The following is a 19,954-nucleotide window of genomic DNA, read 5'->3' as shown; positions in this document are numbered from 1 at the left end:
TTTGTTCTGCCGGCATCTGTCTTCTTTGGTGTTTTCTTTTCAGCTCTGATGTGCCAGAATCCTCCTCCCCGCAGTTTATCTCAAATTCTCTCTACCACTAATAGCCACTTTTACATGAAGACCGAGCACGGTAGCCACTGTAAATAACTTTGTGGTTCACTCAGTGCTTTCAAATGGGTCCTGTGGTTGTAAATTACTATTATGATAGATGCAGCCATTTATTTTTATATTAGAGTGATGATATTTTCTACTAAGTCATGTTACTAGATTCATTTGTATAGCATAAGAAGGTCTTAATCTGCAAAGTAAGTAAATAGTGAATACAGCTATCAGATGCAATATTTTCTTCTGAAATTCGGATGATGTAGTAGATTAAAACAGAAATACTCAATTGAAGTAGATAAAAGTAATCTGTGATTTACAACACTATAAGTATCCCCTGTGTATTTTCCACATAAATCTCAGATTTATGAGGTGGCTTGGCTGGCACACAAACACAACATTCACTAAGTACTTTCAAATTAACTGCCATCATATATCAGCTCTGGGTTGAGTATAAAAGTGGGCATTTATTATTCCACAGGTATAAAACACGTCGGCTTTATTAGTTTGACTACAGCGTTTAGTAAACACGATCTGCATTTCATTTAATGTCACTTACTATGATGTTCACCACTAAATGGCTTGTTATGTTTCCGAGCTTTAAATAAAGTTTCCCCATCACGCACTCCCTCCTCTGTCTTGGTGAAAGAGGATGACGCGCGACCTGGTACCTGCGAGGGATGCTTGCGTCTCGCCGGCCCGGGCATGCGGCCTTGAGGGGGGTGATAGATGGATGATGAGGGATGCGGATGCCATGGCAACAGGCCGATTGCGTCCAGACCTGTATATGCACCATTTATTTATTTAATATTTCTTTTGCATGCGCCGCGCGTCTCTGTGACCGTGTGCGCTCCAGCTGCGAACGCCGAAGTGGATTTAAACTGGACCTCGTCGGCGCTGGAGCAGCCTGCGCCTTGAAACGCTCAACAAGTTGTTTTATTATTTCGAAGCAGAGGTTTGGATTCGTCAGGGCGCAGCGCTTCACCTCGGAGCGGCTTGTTTTACTGAAGTGTGGCGCCGATGTGTGTGCTTCATCAGAGGGAAGGACACCGCCGTCTCCCTGTGGTCTGGACACTATGTCATTGAAAGTCGCCAGAAGTGGGAATAATGGCAGCGGTTGCTCGTGAGACACCAGGAGGTTTCGTGCGTCAGGCTCTGAGCATCTGACCAACTTCACCCCGGCTTCAGTTCGAGAGAATCGCGCTGCTGTGCCGTGGAGCCACCGGTGTCTCCCCCAGCTGTCTGAGCGCCTCAGTCACGAGTGGGCAACATCTCGGCGCGCCTTCCATTCCGCTCGGACACCAGGAACCAGTGCCGCGGATCAAGTGGAAACATCGGCTAGATCCGTGACTTGTTCCTCCGCCGCCTCTTGTTTTAACGTGTGCGTGTTTTGTGGTTGCGGACAGTGAGCGTGTCAGGGTGGATCAGTGCGCCTCGGAGTCTGAGCGCCGGTGATGTGCGTCCCTTCTGTCCATTAACCACCGGTTCTTCCTGACTGAGGATCAAGTGTCCTTGTCATTCATCCACTCCGCCACCCTGCCGCTCACACCCCACCCCTTACATAATGATATATGGTAAAAACTGACAAAAGCGGGTGAGGAGCCCGGACATATAGGCTACACATCACCCAACACCAGCGGCCAATGAGCGGCGAGCTCCGTTATCTACAAAAGACCGGGAATCAGGAGCCAGTATGACCGGCGTCGGAGCGTTGAGGGCGGCTGTGGAGAGGAGAGGGAGGGCCTCGGGCGGAGAGCAGCGTTTCAAGGACGAGGAAGGAGGAATGTTACAGACACAACAGTGAGGACGAGCCAGACTCCTGGAGCTCAGAGGAGGGAAGTGAAGCTGCTGGCGTCACTGTGGCCGGCTGGACGATTTCATGTCTACATGGGGCTTGTAACAAGGGCACCGAGGTAAGGGTGGGCACATCGGCGGAGAGAGGGCGGAGGTGTGAGCCGTGTGTCGGCTCCAGAAGAATGAGCTGAGAGCCTCCTCACTTTATCATCCACTGACACTGACACTCACCTAATCTTACAGGTTCTATACCAAAGAGTGGTTTAACAGAGGGGGAGGGAGGTACAGGTCATAAACACCCTGCCCTCACCCTCCTCCTCCTCCGCCCTGAGTTGGGATGGATGGGGTGGCTGGAGGTGTGGGGACACCCGGCAGCGGCCCGGGGTCCGGGGGGGACAGCCTGCCCAGACGCAACGGAGGGGACTCTAAGCGGCGCAGTAAGAGCAGCCTGCCCTCTCCGGGCTACAGGCTGTCGCAGGCCTCGCTGGAGGGGGAGAAGGTCTCTTTCGGGGCAGACAACACTTCCTCAGGTGGACGCGGTCGTCGTCTCTCCATCATGAGCTCCTCCACCCGGGACGGCCTTCCCTTCCGCACAGCGGGCACACCAACCACCCCAGTGCCCCTGCCGCCTCCGCCGTCCTCCTCTTCGGCCACAGCCCACCCTCCGCCACGCTCAGTGGGCTTCGCTGCGTCTCGCGCTGCCCTCGCCTCCACCTCCTCCACCGGTACAGGAGTCATGGTGGTGGCCACCGGACAAGAGACCACCACCACCACGACCTGCAACACCACCGCAGCAGGGACCCCCGAGATGATGGGTCAGTCCGGACTGGCTATGTTCGGCCTGGGGCTGGACGGAGAGGACTACAGCAACTCCAACCAGAGCACCTTCATCCAGAGGCAGTTTGGAGCCATGCTCCAGCCCGGGGTCAACAAGTTCAGCCTGCGCATGTTTGGATCCCACAAGGCTGTGGCACTGGAGCAGGAGAGGCTGAAATCAGCAGGGTCCTGGATCATACACCCCTACAGTGACTTCAGGTATAGAGCAAGACACACACACACACACACACACACACACACACACGCACGCACACAAACACTCCACAGCATGCAGCTATAGTCCCTCTGATCACTGATTTGAGAAATAGGCCAAATGCCACTTGTAACACATAAAAGACACCGAATGTTCCTTTGGTGGGAATATGGATCAAAGCAGCTTGGAATTGTTCTCACTTTAGTGAACACTTGAGGCCTAATGACAGACACTTACTGTTTGCAGACAGAGGAACAGATCATACATTCAGCTGCCTCTTCATTTGCCAACAGAGGAAATGGGGAGGACAACAGGGAGGAGAAGAAGACATGCACAAGGCTAAATATATATTGCCGGGGACACAACAGTAGTACAACAGCGGTGTGTAGGAAGTGATGTGAGGGTAAGAGGAGAGGCAAGAGACAGATTCTCTGGAGGAAACAACGTACATAATCAGAGGAGATATGGAAACTCAAATTAAAAAAGATGGAGTGGAGAGGATGAAAACTCCTTAGGGGGGGACGATGGAGGCAGAGGTGTTTATGGAACAGGGTGTAGGTGTCCATCGCTCCAGGATAGTCACCTCACAGCAATGGCAGGCTCTCCATTAGAAAAATAACATGACAGAAATGACTGATTGTTTCCGGAAGAAATAGTTTCACAGGTGAAGGCGAGGAGGACAAATTTAGCTACGAGGTGTTTGGCTGATCAGGCATCAGTGAGACATGTCTTCCATGTCAATTATGCAAATGTTAAATGTGTTCTCATGTGAACAATGGATGAACCCAGCACAGCACTCCCTGCTGGTGACTTCATGCATGAAGCTTGATTTGTTCTGCTACCTGAGCAGAACAATTAGAGTCAATAACACCTGAGGAGAAAATGACGATCAAGGCTGTTAATTTTTAGGTTTCCTGAAATAAACGTCTCCCAATGAAGATAAGCACGCAGCTGCTTGTTGATTCCATGTGGCAAATGTTTGGGAATGGAAATTATTCATCAATTAACTGATGAGTCAGTCAACAGAGAATTACAATTTGGATGATTTAATTATTGTTTGTTGTTTTTTAATCAATAATGGAAGATCTTCCCATGTTCCCTTGTGAATTAGGTTGTTTCCTCTTTTATTTCATTTAAAGCAACATATTGAGTTTAGGTTTCTTGAGTTGGGAAACAGTGATTCTCATATTTTATAGACAATAACGATTATGTGGTCAATCAACAGATGAACTGGTAATGGTATTAATCAGTATTGTTCCATTCCCAAAAATCTGTCTCTGTGCACTGTTTTTAATGGAGACAAGTATGGGAAGGCAGCTTTTTTAAAAGCCAGCATGCCTCTTACGCAAACCTACTTTTAATGTGTGCTATTATTCAACAAGCCATCCATCCATGGCTGTTAAAGACTTTGTATAAATACACTATTTAAATGTGCAGGTGGACAGCAGTGGGAGAGGCAGCGCTAATAATCTCCAGACAGACTGCAGCAACAATGGATGACTTGATCCCCAAGGCTCCTGGCCCACTTTTGTCTCATCAGACACTCACACACACACACAGACTGAGTCGTTTTGTATCGTCTGTCAATATGATGATCGCCAAGTGCTGCTTATGAGTCTGCTCATGGGTGATACAGTGAGCGAGGTTAGCGAGGGAGCAGAGGAGAAATGGATGGATGGATGATGCATGAAGTGGTGTGGATGGAGGAATCTCGGGCCCCTTCTGCACTCCTTGACACTCATGAAACATAACTAAAGATGTTAATAGTTCCAATTATCCTGTCGGAGGAATCAATTGGATTTTGATCAATTATGTATGCCATCTTAAATTATGCAAGTTGAGTATGCATTATGCATAATTCACAGATCTAACTTTTCAGTTAAGTACCTGCAGTCTGGAGTGACGTCTGAGGAGGAACTTTGTGACGCCACAGCGAGAGAGAGGGGAAGAGAGATGAAGGCCCTTGTGTGTATTGACCTTGAACATATCCTCTGTGTGTGTGCAGTAATATGTATGCTCAAGTGTGGTCCATCATTATTGAGTGTGTTGATAAGCTCTCCTGCCCTTCACCTCATCAAGAAAAGATGTGTTTGCTGCTGCACCTGTAAGAATAGGCAACGAGAGGAGGAAGCAAAGGTGAAGGAAATTCACGCTCCGGCTCGACGAGAGCCATACAAAGGCAGAGGGGGAAATGAGAGGAGGGATGAAAACACGAGGGAGGCAGAGGTTTCGGCTGTCAACAGAGATGAGCCGTGTTGAAACAGGGTTGGTGGCATCACACACATACTAACAGGGATTTATTATATAATAGCCTGTTGCCGTTGTGCTTGTTTGTCTGTCTGGTGGGATGATGGGAGGAAACTGGCTCAGAACTAACATCTGGCCAACTGTGAGCTGGGAACCAATCAGAGGACACTCAGGAGACACTTGGCCTCAATTACAGTAGAATTAGCGTTTGGTTTGACAACAGCTGAGCAGGTAGATGCAGGTCACTTCTCCTCCAGCACCTGTTCATGTTCAAAATGGAATACTGATAAGGCCTTTGATTGCATTTGCAATTCCTATATGTATGTGTGTGTGTGTGTGTGTGTGTGCGCAGTTCTTGAGTGCAAATTACACTATGGTCACATGCATACCTGCACGTACCCCACACAACCCAGTGTTGCATCAGTCCACAGTTGGTAGATCAGAAATCAGGCCTCGTCAAACTTCAGAGCCTCTTTCCAGCGTTCCTGACGTCCTCTCTCGTCAGATTGGTTGTTCTCATTTGTTTGGTTGTTTTCATTTGTTTGGTGTTAGAATGACCTCATATCAGCTGCCACATCTCAGGGAGAGCAGCTAGGTCTCCTACACAGAGGCTAAATGATGTGCAGTCACATGTGCAATGTCATCTATTTTGTTACTCGCCAGACTAAAGGCGACTGAGGTTTGATTAAACTTCATTGAAACTGTTGCCAGTTGTCTGATACAGAGGAGAGCATCGCAATGTTGCATTTTAATCTTTTACGTGTGTGTGAGAGCATTTGCTTCCTGTATCGAGGCAAATCACAGCGTGGGTTTGTGTGGAGTTCAACTATGACTTTGACCACAATATTTGCTTTGCATTTGCTTGTGTGTGACTGTGCTGCAATCTTATTTTCTTTTCAGATTAGCTTTCGTATACTGTGGTATAAATACTCAGCAATGGGAATGACTGTTAATTTCTCTCTGAATATACCTTTTATCATAAGAAAGGAACACCTTTATATATTTTTTTTCTTTCAAGGAGCTCAGATAATATTCTTCATCAGAATAAATAAATACTATTGTAAACTATTGTATATTGTATTTTATACATGCACAGCCCTGACAGACCTAAACAAACAATTCAGTATGATGTCATTTATTGTAATGTTCGAATAATCAAAGTGAGCAAAGTGAGTTATCAAGTTCAGGAATAAATCTCCATCACCATTGCAGCAGAGCCAGAATCACTGTCTGTGCTGCTGTAAACAACTGCTGTATTTATTACCAGTGATTGTGAAGTGATACATCAGTTCGGATAAGTGACGTCTGTGTGTGTGTGTGTGTGTGTGGCAGAGTGATGACTCATACTTAATCTTCATCAGTCTAGTGGTAGCATCACACCATGAGGTTGTGCTACTAAATTAGCGCTCAATAGCAATCGACCACAGAGCTCAAGTGTATTCTCACAGAAAGAGAATTCAGTGTGTGTACGTGTGTGTGTGTGTGTGTGTGTGTATGCAAGAAGTCACTGATATGGGTTGAGGGGATGGATAAAGGGATTAGGAGGAGAGCGATAGGAAGATGTCAGGAATTGTCTCCAGATGATTGGATTGCCTCTCCTGTCACTTCCAGCATCTTAGTCACATGACTGATTAGGAAGCTACGTCAACCAGTAACCAGCATGAAATACAGATTGATGAGGCCTCCCAAGGTTACTGATCATTTGCCTCCTTCAGTCCTTCTCTCTCTGCATCTCTTTGGTTTTTTTAATACAATCCATTTCAGTCCTCCTCTGAATTGAGGGATAAAGGCTGTACTTTATGCTGCCAAAACATTTGCAAAGGATTAAATTGGCTTAAGGGAGAATTTCAGACATCATACCACTACTGGGCTTATTCTACCAGGGTGAATTTGCACTTGGGATGTTCCAAAGACAAGAAAATATATATAGAAAATGTATCACAACAATATGAAATAAGGAAATTATAAAATTCTTAACTGAAAGAAAAAAAGTGCCGTTAGAAAGATAAAGTTTAAAAACCAGTTGGCAGACCTGAATTCTCCTTTAAAGAGTCAACCCATATTACTCATGCAGATGGAGAGTTAGACTCATCCAGTAGAAATTATGATATAATACATATACATATATATAAATTATATCATGTCCTTGAGTTTCTAAAGTCCTTGAAAATAACCTTGATTCTGTCATCAATGTTATCTTGAGCCTTTAAGTGATTTTGTTTTGAAGTGTTTTGTTAAAACTGGAGTTGAGGGAGTTTAGGCAAGAAGGAAAGATGCTATCCAGTTGCAATAGGGACAAATTCTTGTTAAGAAGATATAAAGTTGAAAAATCTTGCACTCTACTGCTTTGATTACCTCCACCAAGTATTGGTAGAGGTTGGTTTTTTGTTATTTGATTGGTTTGTCAGCAGGATTACGCACAAACTGCAGAACAGATTTTCACAAAACTCCGTGGAAGGATGGGACATGGGCCAAACCTTTTTTCACAGCAGACATTTTGACTTGTCCCAGCAGGAAAAGAGCAGTTGTGATGTGATAACATAAACAATAGTTCCGGTTTATTCAAGATTTACAGTAAGCCATGAAACTCTTGCTATTCATCGTCATAGTATGTAGACTGTTCCGGACTCAGTATACAAAAAATGTATATATTTATCTATCAATTATTAACATAATCATTGTTACTGCAGGCATCAATCAGACATTTGAATTTCACTTCACAAATTTCACAAATACACAATTTTATCTTAAGATTTTATACATTTTGTTTTTGTAGCCGTTTTGCCACCGCCTTTAATTTCAGTGTGTATGCTATACAGTCTGGTATGTGTATGCTTCATTCTGTCACTTCTCCTGTCTGAACACGCTGATACTAAAAACCTGCTTAGATGTAGTGTGTGATATGTCACCATGATAAATATCAGGTTGTCCAAAGCAGCTAAATGATATTCAGTATTATATTTTATTATTTACACCAGTGCCTTTTCCACTGTGATATGTCAAAAAGACAGATTAACTTACTAAAAGCACAAAGACAGGTATCGGAATATAAAAAAATAAGATAAATGCTGTAATAAAAACTTTATCTGAGACTCATAGTAAAACACATTCACACCATTAGAAAATAAGAAAGTAACATCTGTGTCTTTCTCTTTTCCAGATTCTATTGGGACCTGTTGATGTTAGTGTTGATGATGGGGAACTTGATCGTCCTGCCAGTGGGCATCACTTTCTTTAGAGACGAGAACACTCCCTCATGGATCATCTTCAATGTGGTCTCTGACACTCTCTTCATGGTTGACTTGGTTCTCAACTTTAGGACGGGCATCGTCAAGGAAGACAGCACTGAGATTTTGCTGGACCCCAGGTCAGTGGAAGCTTTTGTGTGTGTATTTATGTCAAGGGCTGGGGCAGTGTGCATGTTCAATATGGTCTGGAATATCAATACCCAAGCTCTGTTGCTATAAATTAGAATGTGCTCTTCTGGCCATCTGCTGGGTTTGTGTTTGCTCAAATCCATGTTCAAGATGTGAAAAGGTGACTCGTAGCCAGTGGCAGAGCTTTGTTCACGTTCCAGTTCTGCTCCTGCTGAATATTGATGAGAATCTTTTTATGCCAGCCGTCTGCTGAAATCACTTCCACAAAGCTGCCCTGCCAAATGAGGAATGTGTGTGGTCTTCCATCCTGTTCTGACTCAGGGCCATCCGCCAGAAATACCTGAAGAGCTGGTTCCTCGTGGACTTTGTGTCGTCCATCCCGGTGGACTACATCTTCCTGATGGTGGACAGTCTGGACTCCGAGGTCTACAGGACGGCCAGGGCGCTGCGCATCGTTCGTTTCACCAAAATTCTGAGCCTGCTTCGGCTGCTCCGCCTGTCTAGACTCATCCGCTACATCCACCAATGGGAGGAGGTGAGAATCAGAGACCGGGGAACAACGGCTGCAAAGAGAGAGCAGAGTCGAAGGGAAAGAGATATTGGTATATTTGTTCATATGTAAGGTATGAATCATCAAAAGGTCTTTTAGGTAAAATCAAACCCATTTTTGAATATTGGACTGATGAGCTGGAGGAAAAGGGTTTTTAAATAAAAAGATATTTTAAGTTAATCTCATCTTGCCTATGCACCCATCCTTTCACTCATCCTCCTTCCTCCACATTTATCATCTCCTCTTTCTCTCCGCTCCTCCTCAGATCTTCCATATGACCTATGACCTTGCCAGTGCCATGGTCAGGATTGTGAACCTGATCGGTATGATGCTGCTGCTGTGCCACTGGGACGGCTGTCTCCAGTTCCTGGTCCCCATGCTGCAGGACTTCCCTCCTGATTGCTGGGTTTCCAAGAACCTGATGGTGGTGAGTCTCCACACAGCGGTGTGCATGCATGTGGCTGTTATGTTCCAGGCAACGATTATATTTTCTGGAGATCAAAAACAGACATGACGCTCAGTGTGAGCTGAATGAAAGACACAAAGCTCTATCTCAGCTTGTTTGAACAGTGTGCACAATATTGATTTCAGATTAAAGCAAACCACCGGTTCTGAAAAGCCTGGTTCTGGTTAACTGTGTGTTTGCAGACTGAGGCTGTTTATCTGATTTGACATTGTTTGCTCCTTATCTGTATTAATTGGCTCATGCAGCAACATGTCCAATTGGAGTAAGATTGACTATCACCATTACAAAAATTTAAAAAAAGATTGTCCAATTAAAAAGCTCATCTGAAATCAACAGACGGAGGCCTAGGGACCTCGCCTGACGCCAGTGAATGTGCACAGATACACAGATAGCTGCTGTATGAACAGCTGACTCATGTCTCAGTGGTTGCCTAGGGGACTGTTGCTAAGCAGGCTGATGCTGGGATTTTCCCCAGAGAAAGTCCCCTCATCCGTTGGACCATTCACATCTTAGTATAATTTGACTCACACACAACTTAAATCAAAAGCGTACAGACACACTGAATCACTTAAAGGATGGTCTTTTTATTTGTAGCCTTTGTAAGATTTATTTAATAATGTGCGATCGCTGCCCTTTTATCCTCAGTGTGGTTTTCATACTTCCTGCAGCCGCTCTGTTTTGAAGCAGGTTTCGACAGTGAAACAGTTTTGCTTTACACAACCTCGGTAATTAACACTTGAAACCTCCTTTCCTCTTCCTGTCACCCTCTGTGTCTGTCCCCCACCCACAGAACGACACATGGGGCGTGCAGTACTCGTATGCTCTTTTCAAAGCCATGAGCCACATGTTGTGCATCGGGTACGGTGCACAGGCTCCAGAGGGGATGACTGATGTGTGGCTCACCATGCTCAGTATGATCGTCGGCGCCACCTGCTACGCCATGTTCATCGGCCACGCCACCGCCCTCATCCAGTCGCTGGACTCCTCCCGACGACAGTATCAGGAGAAGGTGAAGCATGACGCTGCTCCGTCTGTCACTTCATCCACTTCTCCGCCAAACCTACTCACAGTGTAGCCATTACACTTCACTCATATAAGCTATGAATAATTTCAGCTTCTATCAGTTGGTGGGGTTGTTTTTTCTATTGTATTATTATTTTTTGAGTTCAGAGCTTCTGAAAGTACATGATGAATTCTTCAGACTACTTGTTTTTTCTGATTAAAATGAGGATAAATTGTGTAAGACCTTTCTGTCAATTGTCAGATCGATTAATTCTTTGACAATCTCTGACCAAAGTAACTACAATCTGTATCGCCATGGTAACATAATGCTCTTTTTGTGCAGTGTCTTTAATTAACTTTTTTAAGTTGAGCCATTTGTTAAACTAAATATAATTGTGTATTGTGTGAATATTCTAAGACAATGAATCAATGCCAATCTGTACGCACAGCAGCAGAGAAGCAAATAGTGCATAGACAAAGAACTTGTGAGATGTATGAATTTTTTCTCTATCGATCCTATTGCATAAATATTGTGTTGTACTACAGAATATCTGTCTCCCTGTACGAGTGTATGTGTGTGCATATGTGACCTGTGCATGTGTGTGTCATTACAGTACAAGCAGGTGGAGCAGTACATGTCATTCCACAAGCTTCCTGCAGATGTTCGTCAGAAGATCCATGAGTACTACGAGCACCGTTTCCAGGGGAAAATGTTTGACGAGGAGAACATCCTGGGAGAACTCAGCGAGCCACTCAAAGAGGTAAAATGAAGTCACCAACGCCCTCACATCTACACACACAAATCATCAGATGCTGCATTCCTGATCCTTCAGCAATTGAGTCAGACTTCCCCTCTCTCGTCCTCCAGGAGATTGTCAGCTTTAACTGCCGTAGCCTGGTGGCTAACATGCCACTGTTCGCCAACGCTGATCCCAACTTTGTGACCGCCGTGCTGACCAAGCTCCGCTTTGAAGTGTTCCAGCCTGCAGACTTCATCATTCGTGAGGGCACAGTGGGACGGAAGATGTACTTCATCCAACATGGGCGAGTCAGTGTGCTGACCCGTGGCAACAAGGAAACCAAGCTGAGTGATGGGTCGTACTTTGGAGGTGAGAGCACAAGTATGGTGAAGAAGAAGAGGAGGTTTTAGGGGGAGGAGGTACTCGAGGTTGAAGATGGAAGATGATGGTAGCTGTTCTGTGGTTTGATTTATCTCACCCTGTCCCTTCCCTTCTCTACACCGTCCATTGTCTCTTTCCACATTCAGAGATCTGTTTGTTGACTCGTGGACGGAGGACAGCGAGTGTCCGGGCAGATACATACTGTCGTCTGTATTCTCTCAGCGTGGACAGCTTTAACGAGGTGCTCGAGGAACATCCAATGATGCGCCGTGCCTTCGAAACTGTGGCTGTTGACCGTCTGGACCGTATTGGTAACCAGTGGATTTTCTGATTCCAGCATACGTTTGTTTTCATCCGCATCTTATCTTTGCCATGACCTGCTATTTTTGATTCAGCTCCCTAATTCTGTAGCGAGCTTGAAAAACATTTAATCATCCATCCAATTTCATCCCATTTCTAAGGAGCTTTGTCAAGCTTGTCCTCCACAGAAAGGTCAAAACTTGTCTTTGAAAACAAGAGAGAGAAAATAAAATAATAAAGGATGAGCAATGTTCTTAGTGAGGAACAGAGAAACCTTGAGGCTAAAACTCCAGCTGACTGCTGTGTATTCACTGCTTTATTCTACTTTTCAGAAAGCTACCATTTCAGGAACTTATTTTCTTAACTGAGTCTCAGAATTTGTTATTTGTTATTTTTTCTAATACAGGCAGGAAGAACTCCATGCTCCTGAGGAAGTCATCCCAGGCTGGATCACTGGGGGGCAGCATGGGTCGTGGTGGAGGCCGGGGTGGAGGGGGTCCAGGATCGGGGGGAGGCCTTGCAGCTGGTGGTCTGGGTTCCTGTGACAGCATGTTGGTACAGCAGATTGTCAAACACGACAGCATGCCGGCAATGCAGGACGCCATCGCCGCAGCTGCTGCAGGAAGAAGCGGAGTCATGGGAGGAAGCGGCACAGTGTCTCCTCGGCCACGCCCGGTCATCTGGGCGCCGCTGGTCCATGCTCCCCTCCAGACTGCCGCTGCCACCAGTAATGTAGCCATCGCCCTCATGCACCAGCAGCAGCAACAGCAGCAGCAGCTCCAGCAGTTGCAGCAGCATGCACTCGGAGGAGCTTTCTTCCTGCCTTCCCCTCTTGTCTCTCCCTCTCCCTCTTCTTCATTTCCTCTGTCACCGCCTCGTGCTCCTGTGTTGCAGCCCATGCGCCCCTCTGTGAGCTCCCTCATAGGAATGATGACGATGGGAGGAATGGGTGGTTTGTCCCCAAGAGGGGGATTTCCTGCCTCCCCCTCAGCCATGGGCCCTCCTGGTGGGGTGACATCACCACCTATTGCCAAAACACCACCAACTCCAGCTTCTTCTGTCCCAACGTCTGTCCAACAAGGAAGGACTCATCATTACAGCCTCCGTCTCCAGGCTGATCATCCTTCATTGATAGCTGGAACCCCGACAGGAGGAGGACCATCAACTCCACCCCTCCACAAGGTGCCGGCCACCAACCCAGCAGCTGCTCCTGCTGCCCCAGCCGATGGCAACAGCTCTGTGATAGGTCAGCAGGGAGCAAAAGAAGCTCTGTTACGTCATGGAGGAAACAGCTCCCAGGGTCTTCCAGCACTGGGCAGACTCACCCAGGAAGCCAGGCTGCTGTCGGCCTCGCAGCCCACTCTGCCTCACCGCTCGTGGGCTGGGTTGCAGCCACACCCTCCTCTCCACAGGAAGGCCTCGGGTGGTAATTTGTTGGCAGCTCCTTTCCTGGCAGGGCAGTTAGCCAGGGGAAGCAGTGCAGGCATGCTGACCTCCAACGCTCCAGTACAGCTTGCAACAAATCTGTTTCATGCACAAACACAAGCACAGGCTACAGTTCCCATTCAGTCCATTCTTCCACAGGCTACCCCTCCAAACATGGGCATCTACGCACAATCTGCACCTCACACTGCCTCCGTACCCACACCTACCGCTGTACTCCTGCCTTCTCCAGTTTCTATGCCCTCTCCCTCCCCTCCAAAGCAAACCCCACTCCCCTCTGCCACCCCTTCACCTGCACCCACCCCTTCATCTCCAACCTCCATCCTCTCCCAAACAGCTCGCCCAAAACCAATCCCGATGCCCCCCTCTCGCTCCTCCTCTCCACCTCCCTGCTCCACTCCGCCCTCAGCCGGAACAAGCCCTTTGTCGCTTTCCTCGACTCCTCGTCCCAAACCCCTCCCTACACCTTCCCCCCGCTCCTCCTCTCCTTCCCCCTCCTCTACGCCGCCTCCTTCCTCTGTCTCCACCCCTGTACCATTACCTCAACCTTATGGGCCAAAATTATCGCTAACCTCCTCTCCTCCTCCCTCCTCCTTAGTCGCCTTCTCTCCACCGCATCCCCAGAACCCAAGAGCCAAGGCATCCAACACTCCTCCTTCTGCTTCTCCGTTGTCTGGCCTCAGCCCTGCCCCAACCCCAATCCCTTCTCCGATACCTACCCCAACTCAGAGTACACGCTCCCGTTCCTCTATCACATCCCAAACTTCAACGCAAACCATCACACCTGTCACTCCTACCCAGACCTTTACCCCTACGCCCTCTCCAATCCTTGTTACATCAGTTCCCTCCCTGAGTAAGTCCCAGAGTCCAAACACTTGTGTCCAGCCCTCTGTCTCCAGCTCCGTTAGGGGCCCCAGCTCAAGCCAGATCCCAAAACAGGCCAAAACAGGCCAAACTCCAGCTCCTGCCTCAACACCTGCTTGCACCAGTTCTACTAAAGTAACATTCTCAGTTCATCCTGTAAAGCAAACCCCTCCTGTCCTCTCCTCGAGCCAGAGCTCAGGCTCCACCAAACTGACCACATCTACAACCTCATCCTCACCAACTTTACGCCCAAACCCCGGCTCCACTAACCCCTCCTCTCTCACAACCACCTCTCCATATGTCCCACCTGCCTTGTCTCAGACCCCGAAACAAATGCCAACCACCTCAGCTGCCGCTGCCCACTCCTCAGAACTCAACATGCCCTTTACCCCCGCTCAGACCTCTCAGGCATCTACCACTTCACCCACCCACTCAGCACATACAGCCACCACTGCCAACACCACCTCCCCTAAAGGTGGGAAAAAGGACTCTCAATTAGAACACACCAGAAAAGACTCAGAGGGACTGAGACACAAACTGCCTGCCAACATGTAAGAACGAAGGATGGTGGACTTTAATGAATATGGCTAGTCAAACCATGGATGTACGGAGTTGTCAGAGTTGAAATCACAATGATTTCCTGTGGACATCTTGTATGCATTCACTCTAGGCTGTGATTGTCTTAGAACATCAGGTGTTTATGTGACACTCAACCAAGCCATCAATGGAGGAGAAAGACTTAATGGGGTGTGCTGGCAGGTGCAGGCTGAGGTAAAGTAAAAAAAAAAAACCATACAAATGTACACATACATATCTGTGTAAGTAATTGTTGGAGCAGGCAAGGGAGCTGAGGTGGAAATATTGCAGCTTACGCAGTAAAACAGGATGCAAGCAATAGCTGATGTGAAAACAGTGATAACAGCAATACATGCGAAACATGGGCGACTCGAATAATGAAACAGGAAATGACACTGACAATAATATTAAACTAGAGAAAATAACCAGCTCTCTGCTGTGAGGAAGGATGTGTATTGTGATCTCAAGATGCAGGCAATAGAGCAGACACTTCCTGATTTCCAGCTCCACCTCCCTCTTGCCTCACATTCCTCACCAAAGTGTAATATTTTCTCATCAGAATAATAATTATTATTATTATTACAAAGATATATATCATTTAAAAAAAACGCTGCAAAGTCGATGCTCATATGACTGAGTAATTAGGAGCAGTCCACTGGTAGTTTTGTTGTCCCAGGTGTGTGGTGTTTAGTTTTTTAACGAAACTTTTAACCCTACATGTTCACTCGACTTCTGTGAATTGTGTTTTTTTGTGTGTGTGACACACGATACTGCTCTACTGTGCACTGTGATTCACTTGATTTAGTTCCAGCCAGCTCCCTGTACTGTAAATACGTGCCTCTCTGTGGGTCTGTTGTATGCTCCCTCACTTCTCTGCCTTTTGTCTCTCACCTCTCATCTGTCTCGCCGCCTTTCATCAGAATTCACAGCTCCGGTCGCTAACGGTTTCTCTGACGCTTACAGACTCTCTCTCGGCTTGCCCGACACTTTGCTCTCCGCTGCCATCAGCCTCATGCTCAATTGGCGGACTCCTCCTTCTGTCGCTAGTTTCAGCGCCATTTCCAGTGATGTTTGATGTTTTGTGTGGGTAGCAACAAGGCATTTCTGTCTTAATCCCTGATACCATGTTGCCTAGACTATATTTAAGGACCAAATGTTTTATTTTTTATTTATCACAGCTTTAGCTTTTGAACAGGAAAAAATAGCTAGTAATGCTGTTGAAATGATTATCTCAAGTGGGGCACTGAAGGTGATGACTGTGATGATGATGATGATGATGATGAAGATGATGATGGTGATATCCCTAATAACCATGATGGTGATGTTGATGAAGATGGTGTATATCTGGATGTAAGAATAAAGCGGATTTCGATATCATCTTGTTGAGTGTGACGAAGCATGAGCCTATTTGTGAAACTGCTTGTGTGTTTCAGGCCTTTGTGTTTTTATAACATTATGTGAGAGGAGATAATACTGGCAACTGTTGATTTATAATTGAACTAAACTCAAATGTTGGTGACTTTTCAGAGGCCTTGAATGTATCAACAGCATTTAACGTCAGGTTTGAAAATTGAATCAATCTTATTATAAATGTTTGTCTGTCTGTTCATCTGTCGATTTTCTCAACAACCCTGGGAGCCTGTGAAGTAAAGTCGACAGTGAAGTTCTTTGAATGAGAAGATCTCAAGAAAGTAGACAGAGATTTAAACTGTAAACTGGACTTACTGCTATAAATGTAACCTTGTTTTGAGACACAGCCAGTAAATGATGTCTTCAGTGACATCATCTAAAGCATAAAAAGGTGATTAATCAAAACTTAACTTCCAAAAAGAAGAATTTTAATGTCCAATGTGTTGCTTCCGCCACTAGGGGTCTCTCATGCAACACAAAAAAATAAGACTTAGTTTGATGACGTTGTGAAGCAGCGTGGCATCATGGGAGTTGATGTCCACCTGACGTGACTCAGGTATAAATCATGTTCACTGATGAGGTAATACATAGTTATATTCACATCAAGCAGCAAACAGCAATGAAGAATCTTGATCCATTACAAGTGACCAATACCAACAGTTGAAGGGAAAGGACCATGATCAATTAATCAAGTGATTGTTCAGCTCAGGGTCGATAAAAGGTTCTTTTTTGTTTTCCAGCTGAGGAGTCCAGAGAAAACAAGGTGATGAGCAGCTGAGAGCAGAGCAGACAAACCTGAATCTGAACTTGACACACCCTCAGTCAAGTCTTCTGTTCAACAGCAGACAGCATTGTTTCAGTCAGTGTTTGTTCATTCAAACGTGTACACTTGCCTCTCTGTAGTTGTGAGGACACTCATATAATGCTCCCTAACTCTAACTCTTAACTAAATACTTAACCTAAACCTAATTCTAACCCTAACCCTAAAACCAAGTCTTACAGGAATAGTTCATCCAAAAATGATAATTCACTCATTCTCTCCTCACCACTATGCCGATGGAGGGTTGGGTGAAGTGTTACAGTCCACAAACTGATATCTGATATCCTCTTCTGGAGCCGTGTTCGTGCTTGGATCACAGAGAACATTTAGGTCAAAGGTTGTATTGGAAATTTCTCTTTTTTGTGTATGCAAATTGCATGAGCAGACATGTATGTGGAGAACTGACCTAATTGTTTATCTAAAAGAGCCACTTTAGGTTTACGATGATTGCTTAAGAGACTTAATTTTATGGCCTTGAGAAACCACAACTTTATGGTATCTCTTGGTATCTCTGTTTGGGATCTCACATTTGGGGTCTCACTCTGGGGGTCTTCCACAAACATGTAAACATGTAAAGACAGAATGTCTCCTCCATTTAGTGAAACTACAGGAGGGTAATAAATACCTTTGCATGCTTAGTGGGAGGGGGCTGTGAGTTATACGTACAAAGATTCTCCTCTGTTCTTTGCTCATTTGTGCATGTCATTCAGGTGATGTGTACTGTGAGTCCATCTGCAGATGCTGAATTAAACTTACAGAAAGAAGTGTTTGACTTAGTACTTGTTTTACAGAAATTGCCACCACAAGGTGTAAATGACTTCGCTTCAAGTTTGATTAGAATGTCAGGGTTTATGGACACTTGGATGTCAGGGAATATGGAGACATTTTCTGTTTTTTCTGTTGTTTTTTTAAGCTTGAAGAAGTGGTCACCATTTTCTTCAATTGTATTGGATTTGGCTGAAACACTGTTTACCCCTGAAACTCCAAGTGTTTTGTGGACTCTAACACTTCACCCTCCCCTCCATCACCACAGTGGTGAGTTGATAATGTCTGAATTTTCATTTTTGGGTGAACTCTCCCTCTAACTCCCATTTGTGAGGACCAGCAAAAATGTCAAAATGTCCTCACAGTAGTGCAGTTTCCATGTACATACTGTATTTCCACATGCTGTTTTTCCAGATTCACATAAGATCACTGTGACCTTTCACCACTGAAATGTAATCACTCCCAGGGACTCTTGAGATATCATTTAAGAAGGCAAAAACATGTTTTTAGACCTCAAGTGAATATTTGTACCAAACAGCTTGTGACTGCAAAAAACAAATCATTGCAATGGAGCAAAAATGAAATTTTAGATGTTCGTCAGCACCAATCATTTTTTATTTTGGCAGTTTGGGAAAATTTAAATAAATAAATAAACAAATTTGCATATTTTTATGTTAATCATTGTAGATTAGCAGGAGGAATTACCAGCGCACATCAGTGCCACTACATTGATGCATCATCACAACCATGTCACCTGATGCCTGCAACACCTTTAGATGACACCTAGAGAGAACTTCATTAACATTTCATTGTGCCAATCATGAGTTCATCAATAGAAACACTTGATTCACATTCGAAAGTACTTGTACATGTTAAGCTGTATTGGCCAGTCAAACACATAAACATGTATTTGACTGGCCAATACAGCTTAAAGTTGCGTAAAATTATACTTTAGACTTTTTATTTAACTGTAGAGATCAACACAAATAGGCACATTTTAACACAGGCAACCAACAGGTTGGACAGTACAACACATTAAACTAAAGCATTTATTTATTTATCGGTTTGTTTTTGTCATAGCCCTCTGCATTTGCAAAAATTCGGTGTATGCTAAATTTTATATTAATCTATTCAACTCTGTGTACCGTTCAATCTACCACTTGTCTGTCTTTTATAGTTTTGCGTGATCTCTATCTTTCTATTGTTACCTATATTGTTTAGGGTACAGCTGATTTAACAGTCGGCCGAATCGACTGATATCAGACTTGTTCGGGACATGAGTCTGGTGACTCAAAATTTGAACTTGAGTGAAATCTCTGAGGGTTTTGGGAATTGAACGTTTTGGGGACTAATTTTCCACAATGATGTGAAGTGAAAGATCTTACTGTACGTGAGTGTGAAGTTGCCCGGACTGTTTGAGCTGCCCCTGCCTCACTGCACCTTCCTGCTACTTCTGCAACTCCTGGATCCCCAACCCTAATCCTATGTCTCTCAGCAGAGGGCGGGCACACTCAGAGCCAAGGTTAAGCTTGTGAATGTGGGGACACCTAAATCTCTGCTGCTCCTGACTCAAACTAAATGAATATCTGCCTTTGTGAGGGGAAATTACAGTCCCCAACACACCTGCTTCCCCTCTGCCTCCTTCAGGCACACATTTATTTGCCCTCTCCTCTCTCATTTCTAACCAAAAGGTTTTCAACAGCCCTTTCGCCCGTGTAGGCGGCGATTAGAGAACCATTTTTCACCTCTCAGAGATAATTAACATATTGGACTTATAATGGTTAATATATGCACAGTGTTTCAATGGCTCTCATTAAACACCATATATTTGCAAGTGAGAGGATGATTGAGCTGTAGTTCTAAACATTTGACGCTTTTCAAGCTCGGCTGTTGAACACATGTACCCGCATTTAGAAGAAGTGATGACGATGCTGTGGGAGAGAAGCACATAGACACATACATGCTGTGATATAAATGTGTTGTAAGGCAGAGAAGAGCAGTGGAGGCCAGAAGTACTGTTGAGCTTTGTGCACAGTATCCACTAGATGGCGATGACACTCTAACAATCAGATCAACACAATGGAAGG

General features: G+C 45.2%; 1 protein-coding gene and 1 long non-coding RNA gene across 2 annotated transcripts; one reads left to right on the top strand and one right to left on the bottom strand.

The window, feature by feature from the left end:
* The first annotated feature begins 101 nt into the window (after positions 1-101).
* On the top strand, positions 102-16,249 carry LOC109633050 (potassium/sodium hyperpolarization-activated cyclic nucleotide-gated channel 2-like). Its single transcript, XM_069537589.1, has 9 exons — positions 102-2,931; positions 8,334-8,540; positions 8,872-9,085; positions 9,366-9,527; positions 10,357-10,575; positions 11,183-11,329; positions 11,437-11,677; positions 11,836-12,000; positions 12,396-16,249. Exons 1-9 carry the CDS (start codon positions 2,234-2,236, stop codon positions 14,849-14,851), a joined length of 4,509 nt encoding a protein of 1,502 aa, XP_069393690.1. The 5' UTR covers positions 102-2,233; the 3' UTR covers positions 14,852-16,249.
* On the bottom strand, positions 7,914-15,957 carry LOC138413550 (uncharacterized). Its single transcript, XR_011245915.1, has 3 exons — positions 15,764-15,957; positions 10,470-13,513; positions 7,914-9,591 (listed from the first exon to the last, which is right to left on the bottom strand). It is a non-coding gene; the product is annotated as an uncharacterized lncRNA (long non-coding RNA).
* Positions 16,250-19,954: the final 3,705 nt, after the last annotated feature.

The sequence above is a fragment of the Paralichthys olivaceus genome, chromosome 13, assembly GCF_024713975.1.
Source record: "Paralichthys olivaceus isolate ysfri-2021 chromosome 13, ASM2471397v2, whole genome shotgun sequence".
Classification (NCBI taxonomy): Eukaryota; Metazoa; Chordata; class Actinopteri; order Pleuronectiformes; family Paralichthyidae; genus Paralichthys; species Paralichthys olivaceus.
This window is presented reverse-complemented; position numbering and strand designations above follow the sequence as displayed.